This window comes from Colias eurytheme, chromosome 16 (genome assembly GCF_061535395.1).
Source record: "Colias eurytheme isolate Ceu_HAF_F1 chromosome 16, ilColEury1 Martin Lab GWU primary, whole genome shotgun sequence".
In the NCBI taxonomy this organism is placed as follows: domain Eukaryota; kingdom Metazoa; phylum Arthropoda; class Insecta; order Lepidoptera; family Pieridae; genus Colias; species Colias eurytheme.
In genome coordinates this window covers 7,979,410-8,000,522 of record NC_142995.1, presented here as the reverse complement: position 1 = coordinate 8,000,522, position 21,113 = coordinate 7,979,410, and the positions used below count along the sequence as shown (strand labels likewise).

Below are 21,113 nucleotides of genomic sequence, written 5' to 3'. Positions count from 1 at the left end.
CTTTCAGGGGAAGTTTTAAATACTAGGCAACTAAGTGTTGGAACAATCTTCCACCACCAATATTAAACTCCATCTCATTAAACTCTTTCAAACAAAAATACAAAAAATATTTATTACATGAGTTTAAATTCCAACCTTAGTTGTGTGATGGGTTTAACTTTTACTATGTTTACAAATATTTTATATTATGTAGGTATATTATGATCTATCTGTCTATATTATGTATTTATTATTATGATTTAATTTTAAACATTTATCTATTTATATGTCATGTTAAATTATCTTAAGTACATGTTTTTGCTCTTATTAGTTTGCATTATATCATAATATTATATTTTTGAACGCACTGCCGCTCCAATCGCTTCAAAGAGGGGCCACTGAAAATCAGTGTTGCAACAGCTGCGTTGCAATTTATGCTGAGTGGCTACCATTTTGGCTCCACTTCTTAATTTTATATCTTTTAATTTAGTTATATATAGTTTAATTTTACTGTGTTTGAATTGTATTGTCTTAATCTAATTGTAAATTGTGTGCGTGTTATTTTTTTGTGGAGTCAAATAAATGATCTTTCTTTCTTTCTTTCTTTCTTTCTAAAGTACCTATGCTTAAACCTTAGATATAATCCTACCTACAATACGAATAGCTTTTGAATTGTATACAATTTGTATTTATTTGTTAGTAGATACTACATACCTAATATTATTATTGTACTAGCGGTCCGCCCGGCTTCGCCCGTGGTACATATTTACGTTTTCTCTACATAAAAACCATCCTCGTACTTCAAGGAATATAATAAAAAAAGAATTATCGAAATCGGTTCAGCCGTTCTCGAGTTATGCGCTTACCAACACATTTTGCGATTCATTTTTATATATGTTATTACGGCTAAAGGTAGGTGAGAACATAAACTTAAGATTAGCCGGCTAAACTTAGGTTTATTTTCGACGAGGTGTTAATGTTAGTTTGTTCTATCTTTAGCCGGCTAAACTTAAGTGTAACCGCAGGCCCGTGGCTAAAAATGTCGGGGTGGGTAGATTTGGTTACTATAATACATGTAAGGAACAGGGCGAGTGTTTTCTGGCACTTCGCCGGCTGCTGCCGCAGCACGCTCGCTGCGCTCGCTCGGCTCGTGCGGGTCTTAAGAGTTCTAACCTAACCTAACCTAGCCACCAGCTTTCTGCCCTGAGTCGGGGTGGGTAGATTTGGTTACTATAATACATGTAAGGAACAGGGCGAGTGTTTTCTGGCACTGTGCGGGCCCCTCAAGCCCTCCACCGGCCCGGCGCTAACCAAATCTACCCACCCCGACATTTTTAGCCACGGGCCTGCGGTTACACTTAAGTTTAGCCGGCTAAAGATAGAACAAACTAACATTAACACCTCGTCGAAAATAAACCTAAGTTTAGCCGGCTAATCTTAAGTTTATGTTCTCACCTACCTTTAGCCGTGACATATATAAGAAGAAGAAGAAGAAGAAGATTATGCAGAAAATTGATGAGTTTAATAAGCGGCGAATCACTTAGAGCAGGCTCCAAGGAGATGTTCGTTTGCAAAAATAGTGGATCTAAATCTGACTTCTGATATATATTGTATAGATCCCAGACATCCTATAGACAGATGTTGCCAACCAGTTTTGTGGTCCCCCTCCCCCCACCCCGGTAATTAAATATGGCATACAATGAAAAAAATTAAATTTCCAAAACATGCCGTGTGGGGTATCAAATGAAAGAGCTTATTGAGTAGATCACGAATATATAGCATACTATAACATTTCTTACACTTTCTCTAAGATTTTTTAGAAAATTTACGAAAATGCTCCATTTTCGAGTTAACTTTAAACCACTATAGATTGAAAACTCATGAATATATTTTTTAAATTATTATTTTAAATAATTAACAATAGTCCATTGTTTACGATTTAATAGTTCGTACAGTAAAATAGTTGCATGGGGGAGTGGGGGGAGCATTCAAAGATGGCGAGTATATTTTCAAGTTTAGAAGAGGCTGATGAAGTTAAGAGGCTGATTCAAGAATGTTCTGCCATATTTTTCATTCTGTCAAACACAACGACAGTGCAGAGATAATTATTCTAAGCCCTGACACCGATATTTTTGTATTAGGCCTTTATTTCTGGCATAAACTTAAATAAATAAAATAAAAATCGTTTATTTAGAAACTTGAAAATATACTCGCCATATTTGAATGCTCCCCCCACTCCCCCAGGCAACTATTTCACTGTACGAACTATTGAATCGTAAACAATGGACTATTGTTAATTATTTAAAATAATAATTTAAAAAATATATTCATGAGTTTTCAATCTATAGTGGTTTAAAGTTAACTCAAAAATGGAGCATTTTCGTAAATTTTCTAAAAACTCTTAGAGAAAGTGTAAGAAATGTTATAGTATGCTATATATTCGTGATCTACTCAATAAGCTCTTTCATTTGATACCCCACACGGCATGTTTTGGAAATTTTTATTTTTTTCTTTGTATGCCATATTTAATTACCGGGGTGGGGAGAGGGAGACCACAAAACTGGTTGGCAACATCTGTCTATAGGATGTCTGGGATCTATACAATATATATCAGAAGTCAGATTTAGGTCCGCTATTTTTGCAAACGAAACTCCACTGAGAGTCCGGTCTAACTTGGATTTGTGTTGCTATAAGATATGAGTTGGCTGCGTTACTCGCTCTAATTTTTTTTTGTTACCGAATTGAAATAAATGAACATAATATTTATTAGGTATATGAATGGGTAAGTCTACAAAAATATTATTTGTTTGTATTTGTTTTTTTTTAATATTTCTTTCTTAATAATGAATACTTATATTTCTATAATAATTATATCTATTAATTGTACACCTACATTTTTCAACAGTGTGTATGAATGAGCTCGATAAGGTAGTTTTAAGGGTCAAACGGGATCCTTTATACTGAGACTTATACTCTGTCCATTATATTATTTGCTTTTTGACAGCTTCACGCCTATGTTTAATTGTATTGTCTATGTTAAAATGTCATACAAATAATTATCGTACTTCATGGACAGGTCCCGCCCACTTAGTGATGCCTACACAGAATTATTCAATGATGGGTCGATAGATTAAAATAATCGATAGAAATACTCTGTAAAATATATCCGATACAGAAAAACTCTTCTATTATGTTATATAATTTAAACGTAAAGACAACCAAATTGTAAGATAGAAACCAATAAATAATAAAATATTAGTTTAGTTTAGTTTTAACATACAATGCATAGATATGTGGTCTTATTATTACATATCTTATTAGTACGTTTACGTTGTAATTATTATTTACGTACCTGATTCGATTTATGATAATATTTTGAATTTATAATTGAAATGGTATCACAATCGATAATCTTTTGAACATCACTTCTGGTATCACCCGTCGAGCTGTCAAAAAGCAATTCTTATAGTGGACAGACTATAGCTTGTCTGTCTGCCTGTGCGTCCGTTGATCACCACTCATTAGGCTGTATCTCATGAACTGTGGTAGTAAGATATATGAAAATTTCAGAGATGTTTTACGTTGCCGATATAACTAAGAATATTATAATAAATATTTAAGGGGACTCCCATACAACAAACGTGATTTTTCTGCCCGATATGTATTAAAATTAATATAAACATAAAAATACTATAAGTAAAACTACACATTAATATAATTGAATTATAACACGAGCCTTGCATCTATCTATCTATTTACATTTATTTTCTACTTCATAATCTTTTTTTTATTAGTTGCATAAAAATCGGTAAAAAATACACATTACCGATTTATAGTAGTCATAGACAATTGAGTAAAAATATGGCAATACTGACATTATCGATAGTGAACAAATGAAATACGGCAACGTCACGCATTCATGAAGTTGTTGAAGTGAATTGTGAATAGTCATTCGGCGTTTTTGAAAAATTTGTAAATTTATTAATTGAAACTTTATTTTCTACAAAAAATGGCTGATAACAAAAGGTAAGAACTAATACAAACTTTTAAGAAATTGTATTACATTAAGTGAAGCATATATAATTTCATTTGCTGTAATCACGGTATCAAAAGTTCGAATTGGCTTGTCATCATGTCTAACAAAGGCAATTCTGCATCTAAAACAGAAGTTATTGAATGTTATTACAAATGATAGCTATTTTCTAGACACAGTTATTTGTTTGCTAGGCAATGCTAGTGAGTAATTGCAGTAAATTGGGGTCGCCCATAATTTTGGGTTATGCCTAATTGTTTTCTGATGTTTTCTTGTAGTCCCGATGATCTTTCCACTGCGATCCTCCGCCGCAAGGATAGGCCAAACCGTTTGATCGTCGAAGAAGCCGTCAGCGATGATAATTCAGTTGTTGCGTTATCACAGGTCAGTCCTTTGTCATTATTTTTTTGAACATTGACGCCATTTATACGCTTAGATACAGTGTAGACGTGTAGTTATCTCGAATTGTGAGCATTTAATTTTATATTCACAACTTTTTCTATTAACTGGTACCTACTTCACAATTCATTAAATGTAATCAATTTGCAATGGTGCTCATAGGTCACTGACCTAAGTTCTATTTAGAACTAAAATAAGCCATACAAGCTGCACCATATACATGAGACCTGTTGCTTGATGATATGCATAATATAAGTAGCATAAAAATATGACAAGTTGCAAAGATAAGTAGTTTTCATAATGCACTTGGCTATGTCATGATAAATACCTAGGATGGGTATTTATCTATATTTATATTTATAATATCATATCATATAAACTCAAATTTTGCTATAATTGTCAAGTTATAAACCTATTGTAAAAATAAAGCATATACAATTGGGTACATTTGAAATAAAGAATGAAACTAATCCTATAAGGAAACTGCTTGTCATTGTAAGGAACAGCTGCAATACTGATGTAATAAGCCATCATACCTATATGAAAATCTTTTATTTTTATAATTTAAACATTCGTAGGGTCAGATAGTGGGAAGCCACTTTGTTTTATACTATGTAGTTAAAACCTGTACAAGTAAGGTTGATAAAACAGATAAAATTTTTTCTGACAATGTAACTTTGCAAATAAAAATATTATTCTCTTGGATATAAAAATTGTTCAAATATTAAAAAACTACATATATAACACATAAGTCCCCAAAGATTCAAGTGTTATTCAAAAAATTTTTGCTTGTTGGGAAATGTTCTCTTCAAAGTAAAATTTTAATAGAAACACTGAAAATAATAAACATTTTTACAATGTTTCAACAGTCATATGGAACGGACACAAATAACAGGCAGTAACTGTTACAAATATTGATTACAAAAAAATATAATTAACTTCTGAATTTTTATTGCACTTTTCATATTTGTTGTAACTTTGTACAGAATATAGAGATGCTGTTAACTCATGTAAACATATTTGCACTAACAACATTACATTGGATGTGTTATTTTATGGTTATGGCTAAAAAGGTTCCAATAAGTAGAAATAGAAGATTATTCTATGGCTTTCTTTCATGTTATGTTTATTTCAATAACAATTTTATTTTAATTTCCTGAAATACATTTAAATAAATGCTTTTAAAAAAACCCTAATAAAATCAACTAATATTTATATGTATCTTCTTATATATAAAAATGAATCGAAAAATGTGTTGGTAAGCGCATAACTCGAGAACGGCTGAACCGATTTCGATAATTCTTTTTTTATTATATTCCTTGAAGTATGAGGATGGTTCTTATGTAGAGAAAACGTAAATATTATGTACCACGGGCGAAGCCGGGGCGGACCGCTAGTTATTCTATAAATACATAACATAGGTCAAATTGTTGTTATAATCTGATAGGTATGTTTTATATAAGAACAGCACCTCTATTATCACAAGTGGTTTTATTGGGTGGCAACAGAAATTCCTAGTATTAATTTCCAACAACAAAGTAATACATATTCATACAACAGCTTTGTTGTTGTTCTTAGTTTTTTTTTTATAGCTATTAATTACATACATTTATTGAACTTAGTCTAATTTGTTTCAAATTTATTTATTTCAATGAATACATGAACCTTGTAGAAGATTATTTTTATGTTTAATCATTTCGTTTAGGCAAAAATGGAACAGCTCCAACTGTTCCGCGGCGACACAGTGCTCTTGAAGGGCAAGCGGCGCAAGGAGACGGTCTGTATCGTGCTGTCGGACGACAACTGTCCCGACGAGAAGATACGTATGAACCGCGTAGTGCGAAACAACTTGCGCGTGCGGCTTTCCGATGTGGTGTCGATCGCACCCTGTCCGTCAGTCAAGTACGGAAAGCGTGTTCACATCTTGCCGATTGACGACTCGGTTGAAGGTTTGACTGGGTAAGTGGGAGCATTTCTATTTCTATCACCAACGTTTTAAATTATATATCATATAAATTAAACCATTGAGTTGTTTATTGATATTTCATAATTTTATACAGCACATTGCATGTGTGTAACATTCCTATTGTTTGATACTTTCAAGGTTTTTGTAATACCACACTAACAATAACTGCCTGACTGATTGGTACAGTGGTTTACATTGTGAACAATAAATACTTAGAGCTTCTAGGTTTAAACTCTAATTAGATTGATAAAAATAAAATAAAAAATGACTAGGAAGAACCGCCCTAATTTTGAAAAACAATGAAATGGAACTGTTCCCGAAAACACAATTTTGACGTCATGAAATAATTCCAGAAACCTCTTCGAAGTGTACCTAAAGCCGTACTTCATGGAGGCGTACCGTCCGATCCACCGCGACGACACATTCATGGTGCGCGGTGGTATGCGCGCGGTCGAGTTCAAAGTGGTCGAGACTGATCCTGCTCCCTACTGCATCGTGGCCCCCGATACCGTCATACACTGCGAGGGAGACCCGATCAAACGAGAGGTATGTACTACGTTGTAACGTTTGTCTATAAGGGGTTAGGGGACTCGTAATAGATGGCAGTTGTATGGTTGCAGAATAGATTAGATATGTAGGTCAGTTATAGAATGGGTTGAATGTTTCTAACTTTGATAAAGGCAGGAAGTTTTTAGATTGAGATTAAAATGAATTACACAATATTGTTAATATTAGTATTATAATTTAAAAAAGAAATATTGACTTTGCAATTTGTTTATAAAATGTAAAATTATGAGAAAAACAAATTAGGTCTCTGTGATGATCCACCAATTCACTTATCTGTTTCGTAACTTATCAGGGTTATAGGTTTGTTAATAGGTAATTGACATACAAAATTATTGCTGCTTTCGGGCCAAAAAATAACATCTCCATATAATATATAAATTGAATGCCATAAAACAAAAAATATCAAATTCAACATCTTTATTTTGGCCATATTGAACACATAGTTATTTATAACTTCAAACAACCAATTAACCACTCAAATTCACCAAACAGGAGGAAGAAGAAGCCCTCAACGCAGTCGGCTACGACGACATCGGCGGCTGCCGCAAGCAGCTCGCCCAGATCAAGGAGATGGTGGAGCTGCCTCTACGCCACCCGTCTTTGTTCAAGGCGATTGGTGTGAAACCACCGCGTGGTATACTCATGTACGGGCCACCCGGTACCGGCAAGACCCTGATAGCCAGGGCTGTGGCTAATGAGACTGGTGAGTGACTAATTATAGTGTAGGTTTATAATTGTTGCATGTTGTGTTCGCTCCTAGAAGGCCGTCCAACTAAAAGTCACAAAGATTATGATTGTATTTTCACTATTTCCAAATGTTGGAACGTCCAGTTAGCGGACCAAATAAAAAAAATAATAATAATAATGAGGAATATGCTCTATTTAGCGCCATTTTGTGACGTCATATGTGTCGATATAAACAAATAGATTAGCCTAGTTGAGCAGTAGCGGTTGTATTTAAAATTTATGTAAGAGTCAAGCAAATTAAAAAGAAGTGTTATTGAAATGCAATAAGGATTTCTAAGTACTATTTTTCAAATTAAAAATAATAATTGTAAAGAGAGCTGTTTATTTTTATGTAATTTTTAATAACATCCTACATGTCTCATAATAAAGATCTTTCCAATGCTATCATTATCCTTAATGGAATGTCTAGAAACTGTTCAATACAAATGGTAGAACAAAACATTTAGAATAATTGTCAAGAGCAAAAACATTTAGATTTAGATACATTTCCTATGTAGCCATTTTTGTTTTTGCTCTTAATCCCCGGCCCCGGGTGAATCAGGCCCCGGAATCACAGACACAATAGAAAATCTATTGTGTCGCGGTTGGATCTGGCAATTCGGGGCTCAATGGGTTAATATCCATACTTTATAACATTAAATAATACTATATATTATATTCTCCCCACAGGCGCGTTCTTCTTCCTAATAAACGGGCCGGAGATCATGTCAAAGCTGGCCGGTGAGTCCGAGTCCAACCTGCGCAAGGCGTTCGAGGAGGCGGACAAGAACTCGCCCGCTATTATCTTTATCGATGAGTTGGACGCGATTGCGCCCAAACGGGAGAAGACGCACGGGGAGGTGGAGAGGCGTATCGTGTCGCAGCTGTTGACTCTTATGGATGGTGAGTTGATGTTTTTAAACTTGCTTTATTGTAATACAGATTCATTAAATATATCTTGCATATGGTTGAGTTGTTTGTGCTATACCTGACGTTAAAAAAAGACAATAAAACAAATTAAATCTAATGATCAACCAATTCTCTTATCTGGTTGTGTAACTTATCAGGGTTATAGGTTTGTTATTAGGTACATAATTGATGTAAATAAATTATTGCGCCTTTCGGCCCATCAAATAACACATAGTTGTTTCTTCTAACATTTATTTACAGGTTATCATGATCACACTAAGAATAACGGTGTGCAGCCTTAGTTAAATTTTATACAGGTTCATTCTGAAAAAACAATTTTATTTATTTATTTATTTATTTTTATATACATAGATTCCTTTTCCATATCTTAAGATCAAACTCGGTAGCCTCCTGGTATTTTACCATACACCAGGTACATTCAGTACAGAAACTTTGCCTAAACTACATTTATAAATTGTGTCTTGTATGTTTTAGCAATCCAAACATAAGTATTCACACTTGCGTATACCATGCTATCCAATCTGTACTAAATAAAACCTTTCATTCACCAGGCATGAAGAAATCCTCCCACGTGATTGTAATGGCGGCCACGAACCGTCCGAACTCTATCGACCCGGCCCTGCGGCGGTTCGGCCGCTTCGACCGCGAGATCGACATCGGCATTCCGGACGCGACCGGACGGCTTGAGATCCTGCGCATACACACTAAGAACATGAAGTTGGGCGATGACGTGGATCTAGAACAGGTGATGTTTTATGACGTCATTATTTTGAATTTCAGCAAAAATATAATACGTACATGTACTATCTTCATAATCATTTAATATTGATGATCATTTAATATATTTATAGGAAGTTAAATTAAGATAAACATAAGAACTATGTATAAACAAAATAAAATAAGTATGTACAATCTAAATGTATGGATTAAGTGATGTGAAATATTTGTGGTTAAAACAACCACGATAACAACATGTTATATGAGTAAAACTAGCAGTTTTTATCAGATAATCATACAAGCTTTAAAATTTTGCAGTAGTTATGCTAAAAACGTATTGATAAATAATTGTTACTAATTGCATTGTTTTCACATAGATCGCAGCGGAATCTCACGGTCACGTGGGCGCCGATTTGGCCTCCCTCTGCTCAGAGGCGGCTCTGCAACAGATCCGTGAGAAGATGGACCTCATTGATCTCGAGGATGACCAGATCGACGCTGAAGTGCTCAACTCGCTCGCCGTCTCTATGGATAACTTCCGTGTAAGTTACTTAAATACTTATTTGAGTTTCATTTAAGTATTGCAAATTTCTTGTAACAACATATGAACTATAGAAAATTTCGCAAATTTTCTTTTATTACCATAAACGTTAGGTTTTTTGCTATACGTCCACGTATGAATTAAAAGAATATCACGCCACGTTCATACCCAAAAATATGCCTAAAAGTGTATAGAGACATGAGTCACCGGTGACTCATGAACTTATCCTAATTCGTTTGGACAGGGAAGTTGTTAATCATACAAAGTGCTAGACTAGAATGATTTAAAAAAATGTGATGCCTTTATAGATCACTATAACAGTATTGTAAAACAAGAGCGATACAACTAATAACATGTACACAGGACATTCTTGGCACTCCCGGAGTGCAACCCGTCTTTTTCTTAGCCCTTATATTCCATGCGTAAGACGGATACCATTCCAAAATATCAAACATGCTGAACGTTAATAATCAAGTTTTCACTTCTGCCGGCACTCCCGGAGTGCAACCCGTCTTTTTTTGAAGTGAAAACTTCTTTAGCGGCGTTGGGTATAAAATCTTAAACTCGCGCCAGGACACGTGGCCTGATCGAAAAAGCGTAAGACAGATTTTTTTTAGCCTTTATATTCGGAAGACGGATACCATTCCAAAATATCAAACATGCCGAACGTTAATAATCAAGTTTTCACTTCTGCCGGCACTCCCGGAGAACCCGTCTTTTTTTTTTCTATGTATTTTTTTATACTAATATTATTTTTTTTCGTAGTACGCGATGACGAAATCGTCGCCTTCAGCGCTGCGCGAGACAGTAGTAGAAGTGCCGAACGTGTCGTGGACGGACATCGGCGGGCTGCAGAGCGTGAAGCGCGAGCTGCAGGAGCTGGTGCAGTACCCGGTGGAGCACCCCGACAAGTTCCTCAAGTTCGGCATGCAGCCGTCCCGCGGGGTGCTGTTCTACGGACCGCCCGGGTGCGGTACGTACGAGTTATATGTACTTATGTGGGAAATTTGCCCTTCCGGGTCCTGGGAGAACACTAAAGAATGCTCTGCTGTCATTAGTGTTTACCATAATTACAGGAAAACCTTTGCCCTTCCGGGTCTTGGGAGAACACTAAAGAATGCTCTGCTGTCATTAGTGTTTACCATAATAACAGGAAAACCTAATTAGATATAGGTTTATCAATGGCTCACTACACCAAATGCAGGCATATACTCAATTTCTACTCGCACTGCAACTAGAGATAGACTCCAGTTCAGATGACGTTTATAGTTACACAGTACAGAATTGTTTGTTTTATCTTCTTATCTTATATATAAAAATGAATCGCAAAATGTGTTGGTAAGCGCACAACTCGAGAACGGCTGAACCGATTTCGATAATTTTTTTTTTATTATATTCCTTGAAGTACGAGGATGGTTCTTATGTAGAGAAAACGTAAATATTATGTACCACGGGCGAAGCCGGGGCAGACCGCTAGTAATGTAATAATTATTAGATATTCTAGATTCACTCAATTACTTCAACTGTTTATAAAAATTTCTTATTGAATGACATTGCAAAAATTTACTCGCATGTTTGAGTTAAATATTAAAGTTCTTTTTGTTCCATCAGGTAAGACACTGTTGGCCAAAGCCATCGCCAACGAGTGCCAAGCCAACTTCATCTCAGTGAAGGGCCCCGAGCTGCTTACCATGTGGTTCGGTGAATCTGAGGCCAACGTGCGCGACATCTTTGACAAGGTAAGAGTGTTTTAATACATTTCAGTTCGAATATGAATGAACATAAAATTAGTGTGAAAATATAAAGTTGTAATTTGTTTTAATGTAAAATACATAGCAGGTGTTCAATAAAGTTTGTAAAGACTTATTTTTCTGAATGCATATTTAGGTTGCATTGCATGTTTATATCGATACCACCCCCTCTATCCTCTTTTTGAATTCTATATAAAGATCTATCAAAGTTAACTTAGAATAAAAACCTAAAATACAAGTAAATAACATGCTTTTATGTAAAATTGTAATTTGACGGAAAAAAGACGTAAAATATAATTAAATAGCATGATTTAATATATTGTGTGTGTTTAGGCCCGCAGCGCGTCCCCGTGCGTGCTGTTCTTCGACGAGCTGGACTCGATCGCGAAGTCGCGCGGCGGCTCCGTGTCGGACGCGGGCGGCGCCGCCGACAGGGTCATCAACCAGATCCTCACCGAGATGGACGGCATGGGCGCCAAGAAGAACGTCTTCATCATTGGTGAGCAACTCACTAAACAATATACACATACACTGCGCCCACACACAAAAAATAAGTAATAGCTTAATTGTAAGATAAAATGCGTTATAAGCGGGCGTCAGAGCGCTACCTTCATCTGAACTTGACTGGACGCTATCACGCTTAGATTACAATATGTATGTATTCCGCGCTTTGTCACATAGAACCCCTTTCTAGCGTGCTTCAAAGCGCTGTCGTTCTGTTTGATGGTATAATATTACCGACAATTCGGTACAAAACAATTCGGTATATATATAATACATAGCACGGCCTCAGATTAGTGCTCTGACACGCGATAAATACGCTTTCTATCATGGCTACAATTTATTTGTGGACAGACAGATAAAATTTCTGTATGTAAAGAATGCTTTGTTAATATTCCGACAATTCAACATTGAGCCGCTCAAGTGGAGACGCCTGAGCACGCTCATTCGTCTGAGCATGCTCAAGTGGATACAAGGCTTAAATGTGTGTAGGCGCAACGAACCGGCCGGACATAATCGACCCGGCGATCCTGCGGCCCGGGCGCCTGGACCAGCTGATCTACATCCCGCTGCCCGACGAGAAGTCGCGCGAGGCCATCCTGCGCGCCAACCTGCGCAAGTCGCCCATCGCCAAGGACGTCGATCTGTCCTATATCGCTAAGGTATGTGTAAGAATAATAATTAATATTTCAGGACAGTTTTCACACACGGCACGATCTGATCCCATACTAAGCTTTCGCTTGTGTTATGGAAACAAGATGGCTGATAAACATACATAATATATAATTAACCTATCACGCGTCTGGCGCACAGCCGGCACCGATCCCGATAGTGTCAAGGGAGTTCACGAAATCTAGCTTTTTTATGACTACCGAGTTTGAAAATTTTATTTACCCTATTGTTCTATAATTATATGCCATGTATTATATATTTTTGGAAAGAGGAAGAAACTAGTTATAGCATAAAAATGTAATCATGACGATATATTTTTTCTATAAAATTATAAAAAAATGATTTTCTTTTGTTTTAATTTTAATTGCTTACATACTAACACTTACATGATAATGCTGAGTCATCAAATGATCATATTCACGTTTTCATATCACTACACGATTGCCAAATACATTCACTTATATTTTCACACATTTAACACAACGTATTTCACTATGAATAATAACAAATCTCCATTATTCACAAACAAGAAAAAAAGCGCCATTTTGCGTCTTCCGCACTGAAAAGTTGAGACACTTTTTCACTGAGTATTCTTCAAATATCCCTAAAACCAATATCATAAACGTATTCTACGTAAAATTTCCAGTAATATACGTCTCAATTATCACTCATCTAATTATTCCTCTCGGCATAATTGAGGCCGTCAGCGCAAAAGTGGCCTAACCCACAATTTTTCATATTCGTACTTATCTATTGCAATTCATTTAAAATATAATAAATTTTCATACAAAACCGGCCTATCCCTAGTTTCATCCATGGATAGCAGATGGCGTTGTAAACATTCTTTTTGCGCCTAATTTTTTTGCCTACGACGCAGTGTAAAAGTGGCCTAACCGAGCTTAGGCCACTTTTGCCTTCTGGCAACATTTGGTGTTTTGGCGGGTTAGGCTGACAGCTGTCGTCGAACGAAGTTTCATATTATAATTTTCCTGCTCAAACCGCTAAAAAAACTTTGTTGAAAAGTTTTAGAAAACTTAAAGTACCTACTATGAACGACTTAGAAAATTCAGAAGATGTGGAAGAAAATATGCGATGTAAGTACCTACATCAAATAAAGATTTACTCAGTTAATTTTGGCGCGAAAATGTTTACTTCAATGAAAGTTTTGTTTCAGCGCTATTTGGTTCTGATTACCATGGTTCAGGGTCAGAATATTGTCCGTCAGAACAGCACTCTTCATCCGATTTGGAAGATGTTTTGCAAGAGGGACTTGAAAGTTCAAGATTAGAAGAAGACAGAATCGCAAGGAAACCAAAGAAGAGAATTAGAAAAACTGAGAATTGGGCCAGGAATGTGAAGAAATCAAAACGTAATAAAGGAGAGGAATATACCAACTACAAGGGGGTAACTGTACCAGCTAAGACACCTAAGGTAGGGGTGTGCTCCTGTCCAAACAAATGTAACGTAAAAATAAATTGTGACCAACAACATAAAATATTCAAAGAATTCTATTCTTTGGCGAATTTCGACTTGCAAACATCTTATTTGTTTTCGCTTATCAAAGTTGTTTCAAAGTCTCGTACTTACACCAGTAATGAAAACTCAAGAAGACAAATGACAAGACATTACTACTTGAGTGACTCTAAAGGAATAGAAGTTTTAGTATGCAAAAAGTTCTTTAAAGATACATTATGTGTCTCAGATGGTCGTATTAGTAGACTACTTAAAAACAAAAGTTCTGTGTCAACTCCACCTCTGGATCGCCGAGGTCATTCAGTATCAGCCAATAAAACACCCAGTGATAAGATCAATGAAATCAAAGATTTCATCAACTCGATTCCTTCATATGAGTCTCATTATTCATTGCATAAATCAATAAACCGCAAATTTTTAGCACCAGATTTAAACATGAATATTTTATATGGTCTTTATAAAGCAAAAGTTTGTAACCCTACTTCAAAGTTTATTTTTAGTAAAATTTTTAATGAAGAGTTTAACTTGAGTTTTCATGCCCCTATTACTGACTCTTGTAAGCGTTGTGATTCATTAGATATCAAAATAAAAGTTTGTGACAATTCTAATGATGAACTGAGATTGAAAAATGAAAAAAAGTTACATCTACTCAAAGCAAGTTCAGCAAGAGAGGGCATAAAAAAGGATGTAGAAATGTATAAGAATGATGAAAATGTATGTATAATTTCATTTGATCTAATGAAGACCCTACCAACTCCGGTAATAAGTACAGGAATATGCTATTACAAACGGCAACTGTGGACATACTGTCTCGGTATACATAATATGAAAACAAATGATGTGTATATGTTTATGTGGGATGAAAGCATAGCTTCTCGTGGCCCACAAGAAATAGGTTCTTGCATAATGTATTTCCTTAAAAACATTGCCAAGTGTGAGCATTTGATTATGTACTCCGACCAATGTGGCGGCCAGAACCGCAACATTAAAATGGCAGTTCTATGCCAATACATTGTTTCCAATCCTGAGTTCACAACAAAGAAAATTGACCACAAATTTTTAGTAAGTGGACATTCGTACATGACTTGCGATCAAGATTTCGGTCTAGTAGAAAAACAAAAACGTTTTTTTAAAAACATTTATGTTCCTCAAGATTGGAACCAAGTGATTTTGGCTGCCCGGAAAAAAAAACCATTCATAATCATTAATATGACAAAAGATAATTTTTTTTCCACTCAGTCACTTGAAAGAAACATAACAAACAGAAAAGTTTCTGTAAGCAAGGGTAAAGTTGAGTGGTTAAAAATACAATGGTTAATGTTTCATGAAATGCATCCATTCAAGTTTTTTTTTAAGTACTCCAATAATATTGATGTTCTCTTTGAAGAGGTTGATTTGAAGAAACGCAATTCTGTTTTCATCCAGAACCTAAATATTTTATATCCTGATGGTCATGTCGTAAGTGATAAGAAAAAGAAAGATTTAATGGACTTATTACATTTTATACCACCTGTAAATCATTGTTTTTACAATGAGTTAAAGACATCAGCAGCTGAAATTGATATAATTTTCAATGATGAACCTATCGATGACTAGTATAAATTCCATTTAAGTACTGTTTAAATTAAAATGTAATTTTCTATTAATTTGAAAAATAAAAAGGTGATTTCATTTACATATTCATTTTATTGTTGGCCTAACCTTCTAGATAGTAGTGAAAATATATAGTTTCTTTAAATGCAAAGGTGGCCTATGCCACAAAAAAATATTAATTTGTGATTATTTTCCAAAAAAATCTTCTTCATCACAAAGAATGTACCATAGTAACTAAATAAAACACACCTGCAAACTAAATTCAAATATAATATAATTACTATGTGTTCAATTTAAATTCATTAAAATTCAAACCTCATTATCTCCATACTAACTATGTTGAGCTTAGGCCACTTTTGCGCTGACGGCCTCAATTCACAATCCAAATATTCGTTGAACAAGACAAATGTCACAAACTATGGCCGATGACGCAACTCAATCAATGATTCACTTTTTTTTTTTATTTTGTGGTTTTGGTCTCTATTGCCTGTCTCGGAGTCGTGTCGATTCGAATTATAAATGTTTAAGGCATAGAGAAATATTTTTTATACTGGAAACATTCACTTGTAATTCACTACAGATGGCCTTCAATGTCACGGGCCGCGTTAGGCACAGAGTTTGTGCGCAGTACACTACAGTACAATTTGCGTTACGACACAAATATTGTGCGTAGAACGTGTCACGGGTTAAAAAAAAATACTTATATAGATAATTAACACCAAGACACAGAGCAAACATCTATGCTCATCACACAAATATTTGCCCCGGGTGGGAATCGAACCCACGACCTCTGGCTTGGAAGGCAGGGCCACTACCAACCAAGCCAACCGGTCAGTCAAAGAATATTTAGTTTTTAAGCTTTTTGAGCGCGGCGACCGAATCAAGAAATTTCGTTACGAAAATAAACCTAAGGGCGTTTGTCCACTACAAGGAATTTTACGGTCCGGCATTCCGATTTTTTACGGTCCGGTATGGCACGCCATTAATCTATATACTATGCTTGTGCACTATACGTAATTTTACTGTCCGACATTTTACTTTTCCCTATTCCGGATGGTTTTTTTGTGTCTACAAGTCGCTGTAGGTATAATTGTTTTCGAATGCCCACTTGCTTGGATTTTACTGTTTTTACTGCATATGCCAATTGAAAGCAAGCTCTTGTTTTACTTTCTTTTAGTTGGCAATGAGATTTGAGAAGTCGGTATTGTTATTTTATATACATTGACCAAGCATTGACCTATAATTATTTTCTAAGTAAGTGTTGGTAAGTTAAAGTTCAAGTGGGAATAGCTTTAGCTCCTCGTCACCGATTAAAATAAATAAGTGAAACACGCATTTTAAATCTCTTACGGAACTTTACTTTTTATTATAACGAAGTAATATAATATTTCACCTTCTATATTTTTTAATCGTTTCTTGTAAAATGCAAAATCAATCATTTATGATAGCATTATACCGCCAAACTTCCTTGAACTGTACCGCACTGATCCGAGTAAAGACGGACAGGTGCACAAGCAATTCATCGGTTTTTTCATGCCACACCGGACCGTAAAAAATCGGAATGCCGGACAGTAAAATTCCTTGTAGTGCACAAGCGCCCTAACACGTAGATTTCGGCACGGTGTTCTGTGTTGTATGCGTGCGACTATATTGTGCTATGCAATAGCTTTACTGCGGCAGTCTTCGATTTTACTATGTTTTGAAATTAACAGAGATGATATAGAAATTGCTTATGTTTACGTGTCTTGAAATAAAAAAAGAACCGTAAATAGTAAAATGGTAGCGCATACTGGTTCATTCTTTCACAGTGAAGTATGTTTTAAAAAAAATATCATGTAGATAATAACCGTATTATGTTTCAGATATTTTAAATTATAGAAATACTAATACATATAATATTTTTAATTAGCAGATGACTAAAGCAAATTCCTCGCTAGTGTCTCAGTTTACATGATTAGTGTCGAATTAATAACTCAGGCCCCGGAATCACAGACACAATAGACAATCTATTGTGTCGTGGACCGATCGGGCGGTTCGGGGCTCAATGGGTTGAATGTATGTTTGTTTGTGCAGGTGACGCAAGGGTTCAGCGGCGCCGACCTGACGGAGATCTGCCAGCGCGCGTGCAAGCTGGCGATCCGGCAGGCCATCGAGGCCGACATCACGCGCGAGCGGGGCCGCGCCGCGCAGCCCGCCGGCATGGACGTGAGTATATATTTACTAGCTTTCCGCCCGCGACTTCGACCGAATTAGTCTAAAACATAATAAATTATATACTAAAACCTTGCTCTTGAATCACTCTTATCTATTAAAAAAAACCGCATCAAAATCCGTTGCGTAGTTTTTAAGATTTAAGCATACATAGGGACAGAGAAAACAACTTTGTTTTATACTATGGATTATCTTCATTATCCTTATCATTCATGGTCTTTACTTTTTTCACCATTTAAAAAAAGACTTCAAAAAAAGGAAGAGTTTATCAATGGGGCCGATATATTTTTTGAAGTGAAAACTTCTTTAGCGGCGTTGGGTATCAAATCTTAAACTTGCGTCAGGACACGTGACCTGATCGAAAAAGCGTAAGACGGATGGATATCAAACATGCTCAACGTTAATAATCAAGTTTTCCCTTCTGCCAGCACTCCCGGAGTGCAATCCGTGTTTTTTTTCTACTGTCATATATGTTCAAATACAGCAAGTGGTAATATAAGTATAGATTACAATACGTATATGCGTAACTGTTGAACGTTTCCCACAGACGGACGAGGAGGACCCGGTGCCGGAGATCAGCCGCGCGCACTTCGAGGAGGCGATGAAGTTCGCGCGCCGCTCCGTGTCCGACAACGACATCCGCAAGTACGAGATGTTCGCGCAGACGCTGCAGCAGAGCCGCGGCTTCGGGACCAACTTCAGGTGCGATATATTGATCTGATAGATTTATGTTATCCAAATTTTTTTTACATTATAAAGAGGAAAAGACTTGATTGTTTGTTTGAATTGAATAGCTTCGGAACTACTGGACCGATTTAAAAAAATTGTTTAATCATAAGAATCCCACATTATCCCTGATAAACATAGGCTATATAGCCGGGACGAGCGGCTAGTAATATGATATGTTAATTGAGACTGTTGTCGTCTGCTTTCAAAGAAGACTTAGAGTTATGTTTTGTCTACTATACACATGATAAGCTGTTAAAATAATCTGCAATTGACTATGTATACCAAATATATTTTAAGACTATATGCTACTTTTTGGCTAGGTTGGAACTTTTTTCAACGTCAGCACGCATTATATGCTTTGGTAGCGCTTGAAAAATAGTTTTTGTGTTGATTATATAAATTTATTGAGGATCACTCCTCAAAAAATTTGTTCTTATTACAGTACGCACTAACAAAATCAGATTACTTTTATGCGCAAATGAAATTGTGTAGATCAGCTAATCAATGAATATATTATTGTTATCAGGTTCCCATCAAGCGGCGGTGCGGCGGGCGGCACGGGCACGTCGGGCGGCGACCAGCCCACCTTCCAGGAGGAGGCCGCTGACGACGACCTCTACAGCTAGACGCGCACACACATACACACACTACGTATACATACATACACCATACGCGCACACTTGTGTCACATTGCACGGGGGGGGTGGATACGCAAATAAAAAGCCTTCTTTTTATTTCTTGGGGGTACATATACAGGGTGAAAGGTAAGACATTAGACGAATTAAGACAGGAGCTTCTACTCATGAAACTGAACAACTTTTGTTCTACAACTTTGCTGAATTCGTAAAAAAATATTGGACTTTGTAAGGAAACTTCGCTAATCAGCTGACCGATTTCCATGCAAAGCCCAAATATTTTTCTACGAATTCAGCAAAGTTGTAGAACAAACGTTGTTCAGTTTCATGAGTAGAAGCTCCTGTCTAAATTCGTCTGACGTCTTACCTTTCACCTGGTATAAGCACAACTATATTGGGGGGTAGATAGACACACAAATATATTGGTCTGATGTGAATTCTGTTCTGTTTTGGTTATTTGTAATATTGTTTTAAAAAATTGATTGTACAATGGTGTGTTACTACTCGCGTAGAAACAGCTTTTTTGTGCAACTTATCTGATGATGAATTAGTATTAATATAAATTCATTTTGTTGATTAAAATTTAATGGCGATTGTCACACGTTATAAATGTACATGGTGTGTTTTTTAAACTCCTTTAACACTTTGATTGGAACTAAATTGATCTAATGCGTTGTGATACAAGTGTACGTTGCAAGTTTTGGTTAAAATCTAAATTGAACGATACGATGAGACCAAAAGTATATGACTCGAATGCCTTTACGGATATTTCTAAACCGCAGGTTCGGAAACATTATTTTTAACACTAAAAAATATTGAATTTCATTGTATCGTTCAGTTTGGTGCTGTAGTTGTGCGGTCGCGAAGCGGTTTTCAGTTTTAGTACTGAATTTATTGTAATTTAAGATATATTCTGTAATTGTATGGGTCTTGGAATGTCACGATGCAGCAAAATTATCCAAAAAGCGGCGCAAACAAGTGCGCGAAGAAATCCTTACTTTAATGTATTTATTTAAGGTTGCTTTGGATTAGTCTAATTGTTTGTGAGGTATGTTACATTTGAACACATTGAATGTTGTTACCTGTAATGGCAGATCGTGTGCGTAGCCGTCGTTTGTCGACATTACACAGTATCGCAGTGATTTTTTAATAAAAGATTTTTATAGATCTAAATGCTGTTTTATTTCTTATTTTCCTCTATTATAAGTCAATACAATATATTATCTTTAGTTATAAAAGTATCTTGTTATACATTTAATTTAATAATTACCATAATATTGAAAAGTAAAAAGTTACGACAACATAATTTTCTAATAATTACCTATATTTTCAATAACTTCTAGACGATTTTATTTGAATTCATAATTGAATTTGTCTTAAAAGTTAAAATAACGTAAAAGTTACAGATAAAAAAGCAGAAATCGCTTAGCGATAAAACCGCCCTTATCGCGACTACAGGCCCGTGTTGAAAGAAAATATGGGTCATTTGAACCACCAGGTGACCTATCTAGAACGATATAAGAACATAAAATAATAAGATTCGTACAAAAATGTGCGTTTTATTGGTGGTAAAGAATGCCGTACAAAAATATGTGACCAAAATTTACCGAGTCTACCTGTACTTTCGAATTCTCATCTGCACTCAGTTGGACAGCTTACAAGTGACGGCATAGTGCTGAATCTTATTATT

The 21,113-nt window shown here is 35.8% G+C and overlaps 2 protein-coding genes across 2 annotated transcripts; both read left to right on the top strand.

The window, feature by feature from the left end:
* Positions 1–3,870: 3,870 nt before the first annotated feature.
* Positions 3,871–20,596, top strand: TER94 (Transitional endoplasmic reticulum ATPase TER94). Its single transcript, XM_090110561.1, has 15 exons — positions 3,871–4,005; positions 4,291–4,396; positions 6,117–6,370; positions 6,731–6,923; positions 7,437–7,647; positions 8,361–8,573; positions 9,152–9,345; positions 9,695–9,859; positions 10,624–10,831; positions 11,470–11,597; positions 11,943–12,108; positions 12,603–12,772; positions 17,922–18,053; positions 18,607–18,761; positions 19,315–20,596. Exons 1-15 carry the CDS (start codon positions 3,989–3,991, stop codon positions 19,412–19,414), a joined length of 2,412 nt encoding a protein of 803 aa, XP_089966687.1. The 5' UTR covers positions 3,871–3,988; the 3' UTR covers positions 19,415–20,596.
* On the top strand, positions 13,481–16,219 carry LOC149901939 (uncharacterized). Its single transcript, XM_090111267.1, has 2 exons — positions 13,481–13,876; positions 13,957–16,219. The coding sequence occupies exons 1-2, from the start codon at positions 13,831–13,833 to the stop codon at positions 15,849–15,851; spliced, it is 1,941 nt and encodes a 646-aa protein (XP_089967393.1). The 5' UTR covers positions 13,481–13,830; the 3' UTR covers positions 15,852–16,219.
* Positions 20,597–21,113: the final 517 nt, after the last annotated feature.

What these genes read in the sequence shown, in the direction of transcription:
- TER94 (XM_090110561.1), top strand. An exon ending in CAGTTGTTGCGTTATCACAG is followed by an intron (nt 4,397 to 6,116) that starts GTCAGTCCTTTG and finishes CATTTCGTTTAG; the next exon opens with GCAAAAATGGAACAGCTCCA. An exon ending in GAGACCCGATCAAACGAGAG is followed by an intron (nt 6,924 to 7,436) that starts GTATGTACTACG and finishes TTCACCAAACAG; the next exon opens with GAGGAAGAAGAAGCCCTCAA.
- LOC149901939 (XM_090111267.1), top strand. Translation starts at nt 13,831, where the DNA reads ATGAACGACTTAGAAAATTCAGAAGATGTGGAAGAAAATATGCGAT. An exon ending in TGTGGAAGAAAATATGCGAT is followed by an intron (nt 13,877 to 13,956) that starts GTAAGTACCTAC and finishes GTTTTGTTTCAG; the next exon opens with CGCTATTTGGTTCTGATTAC.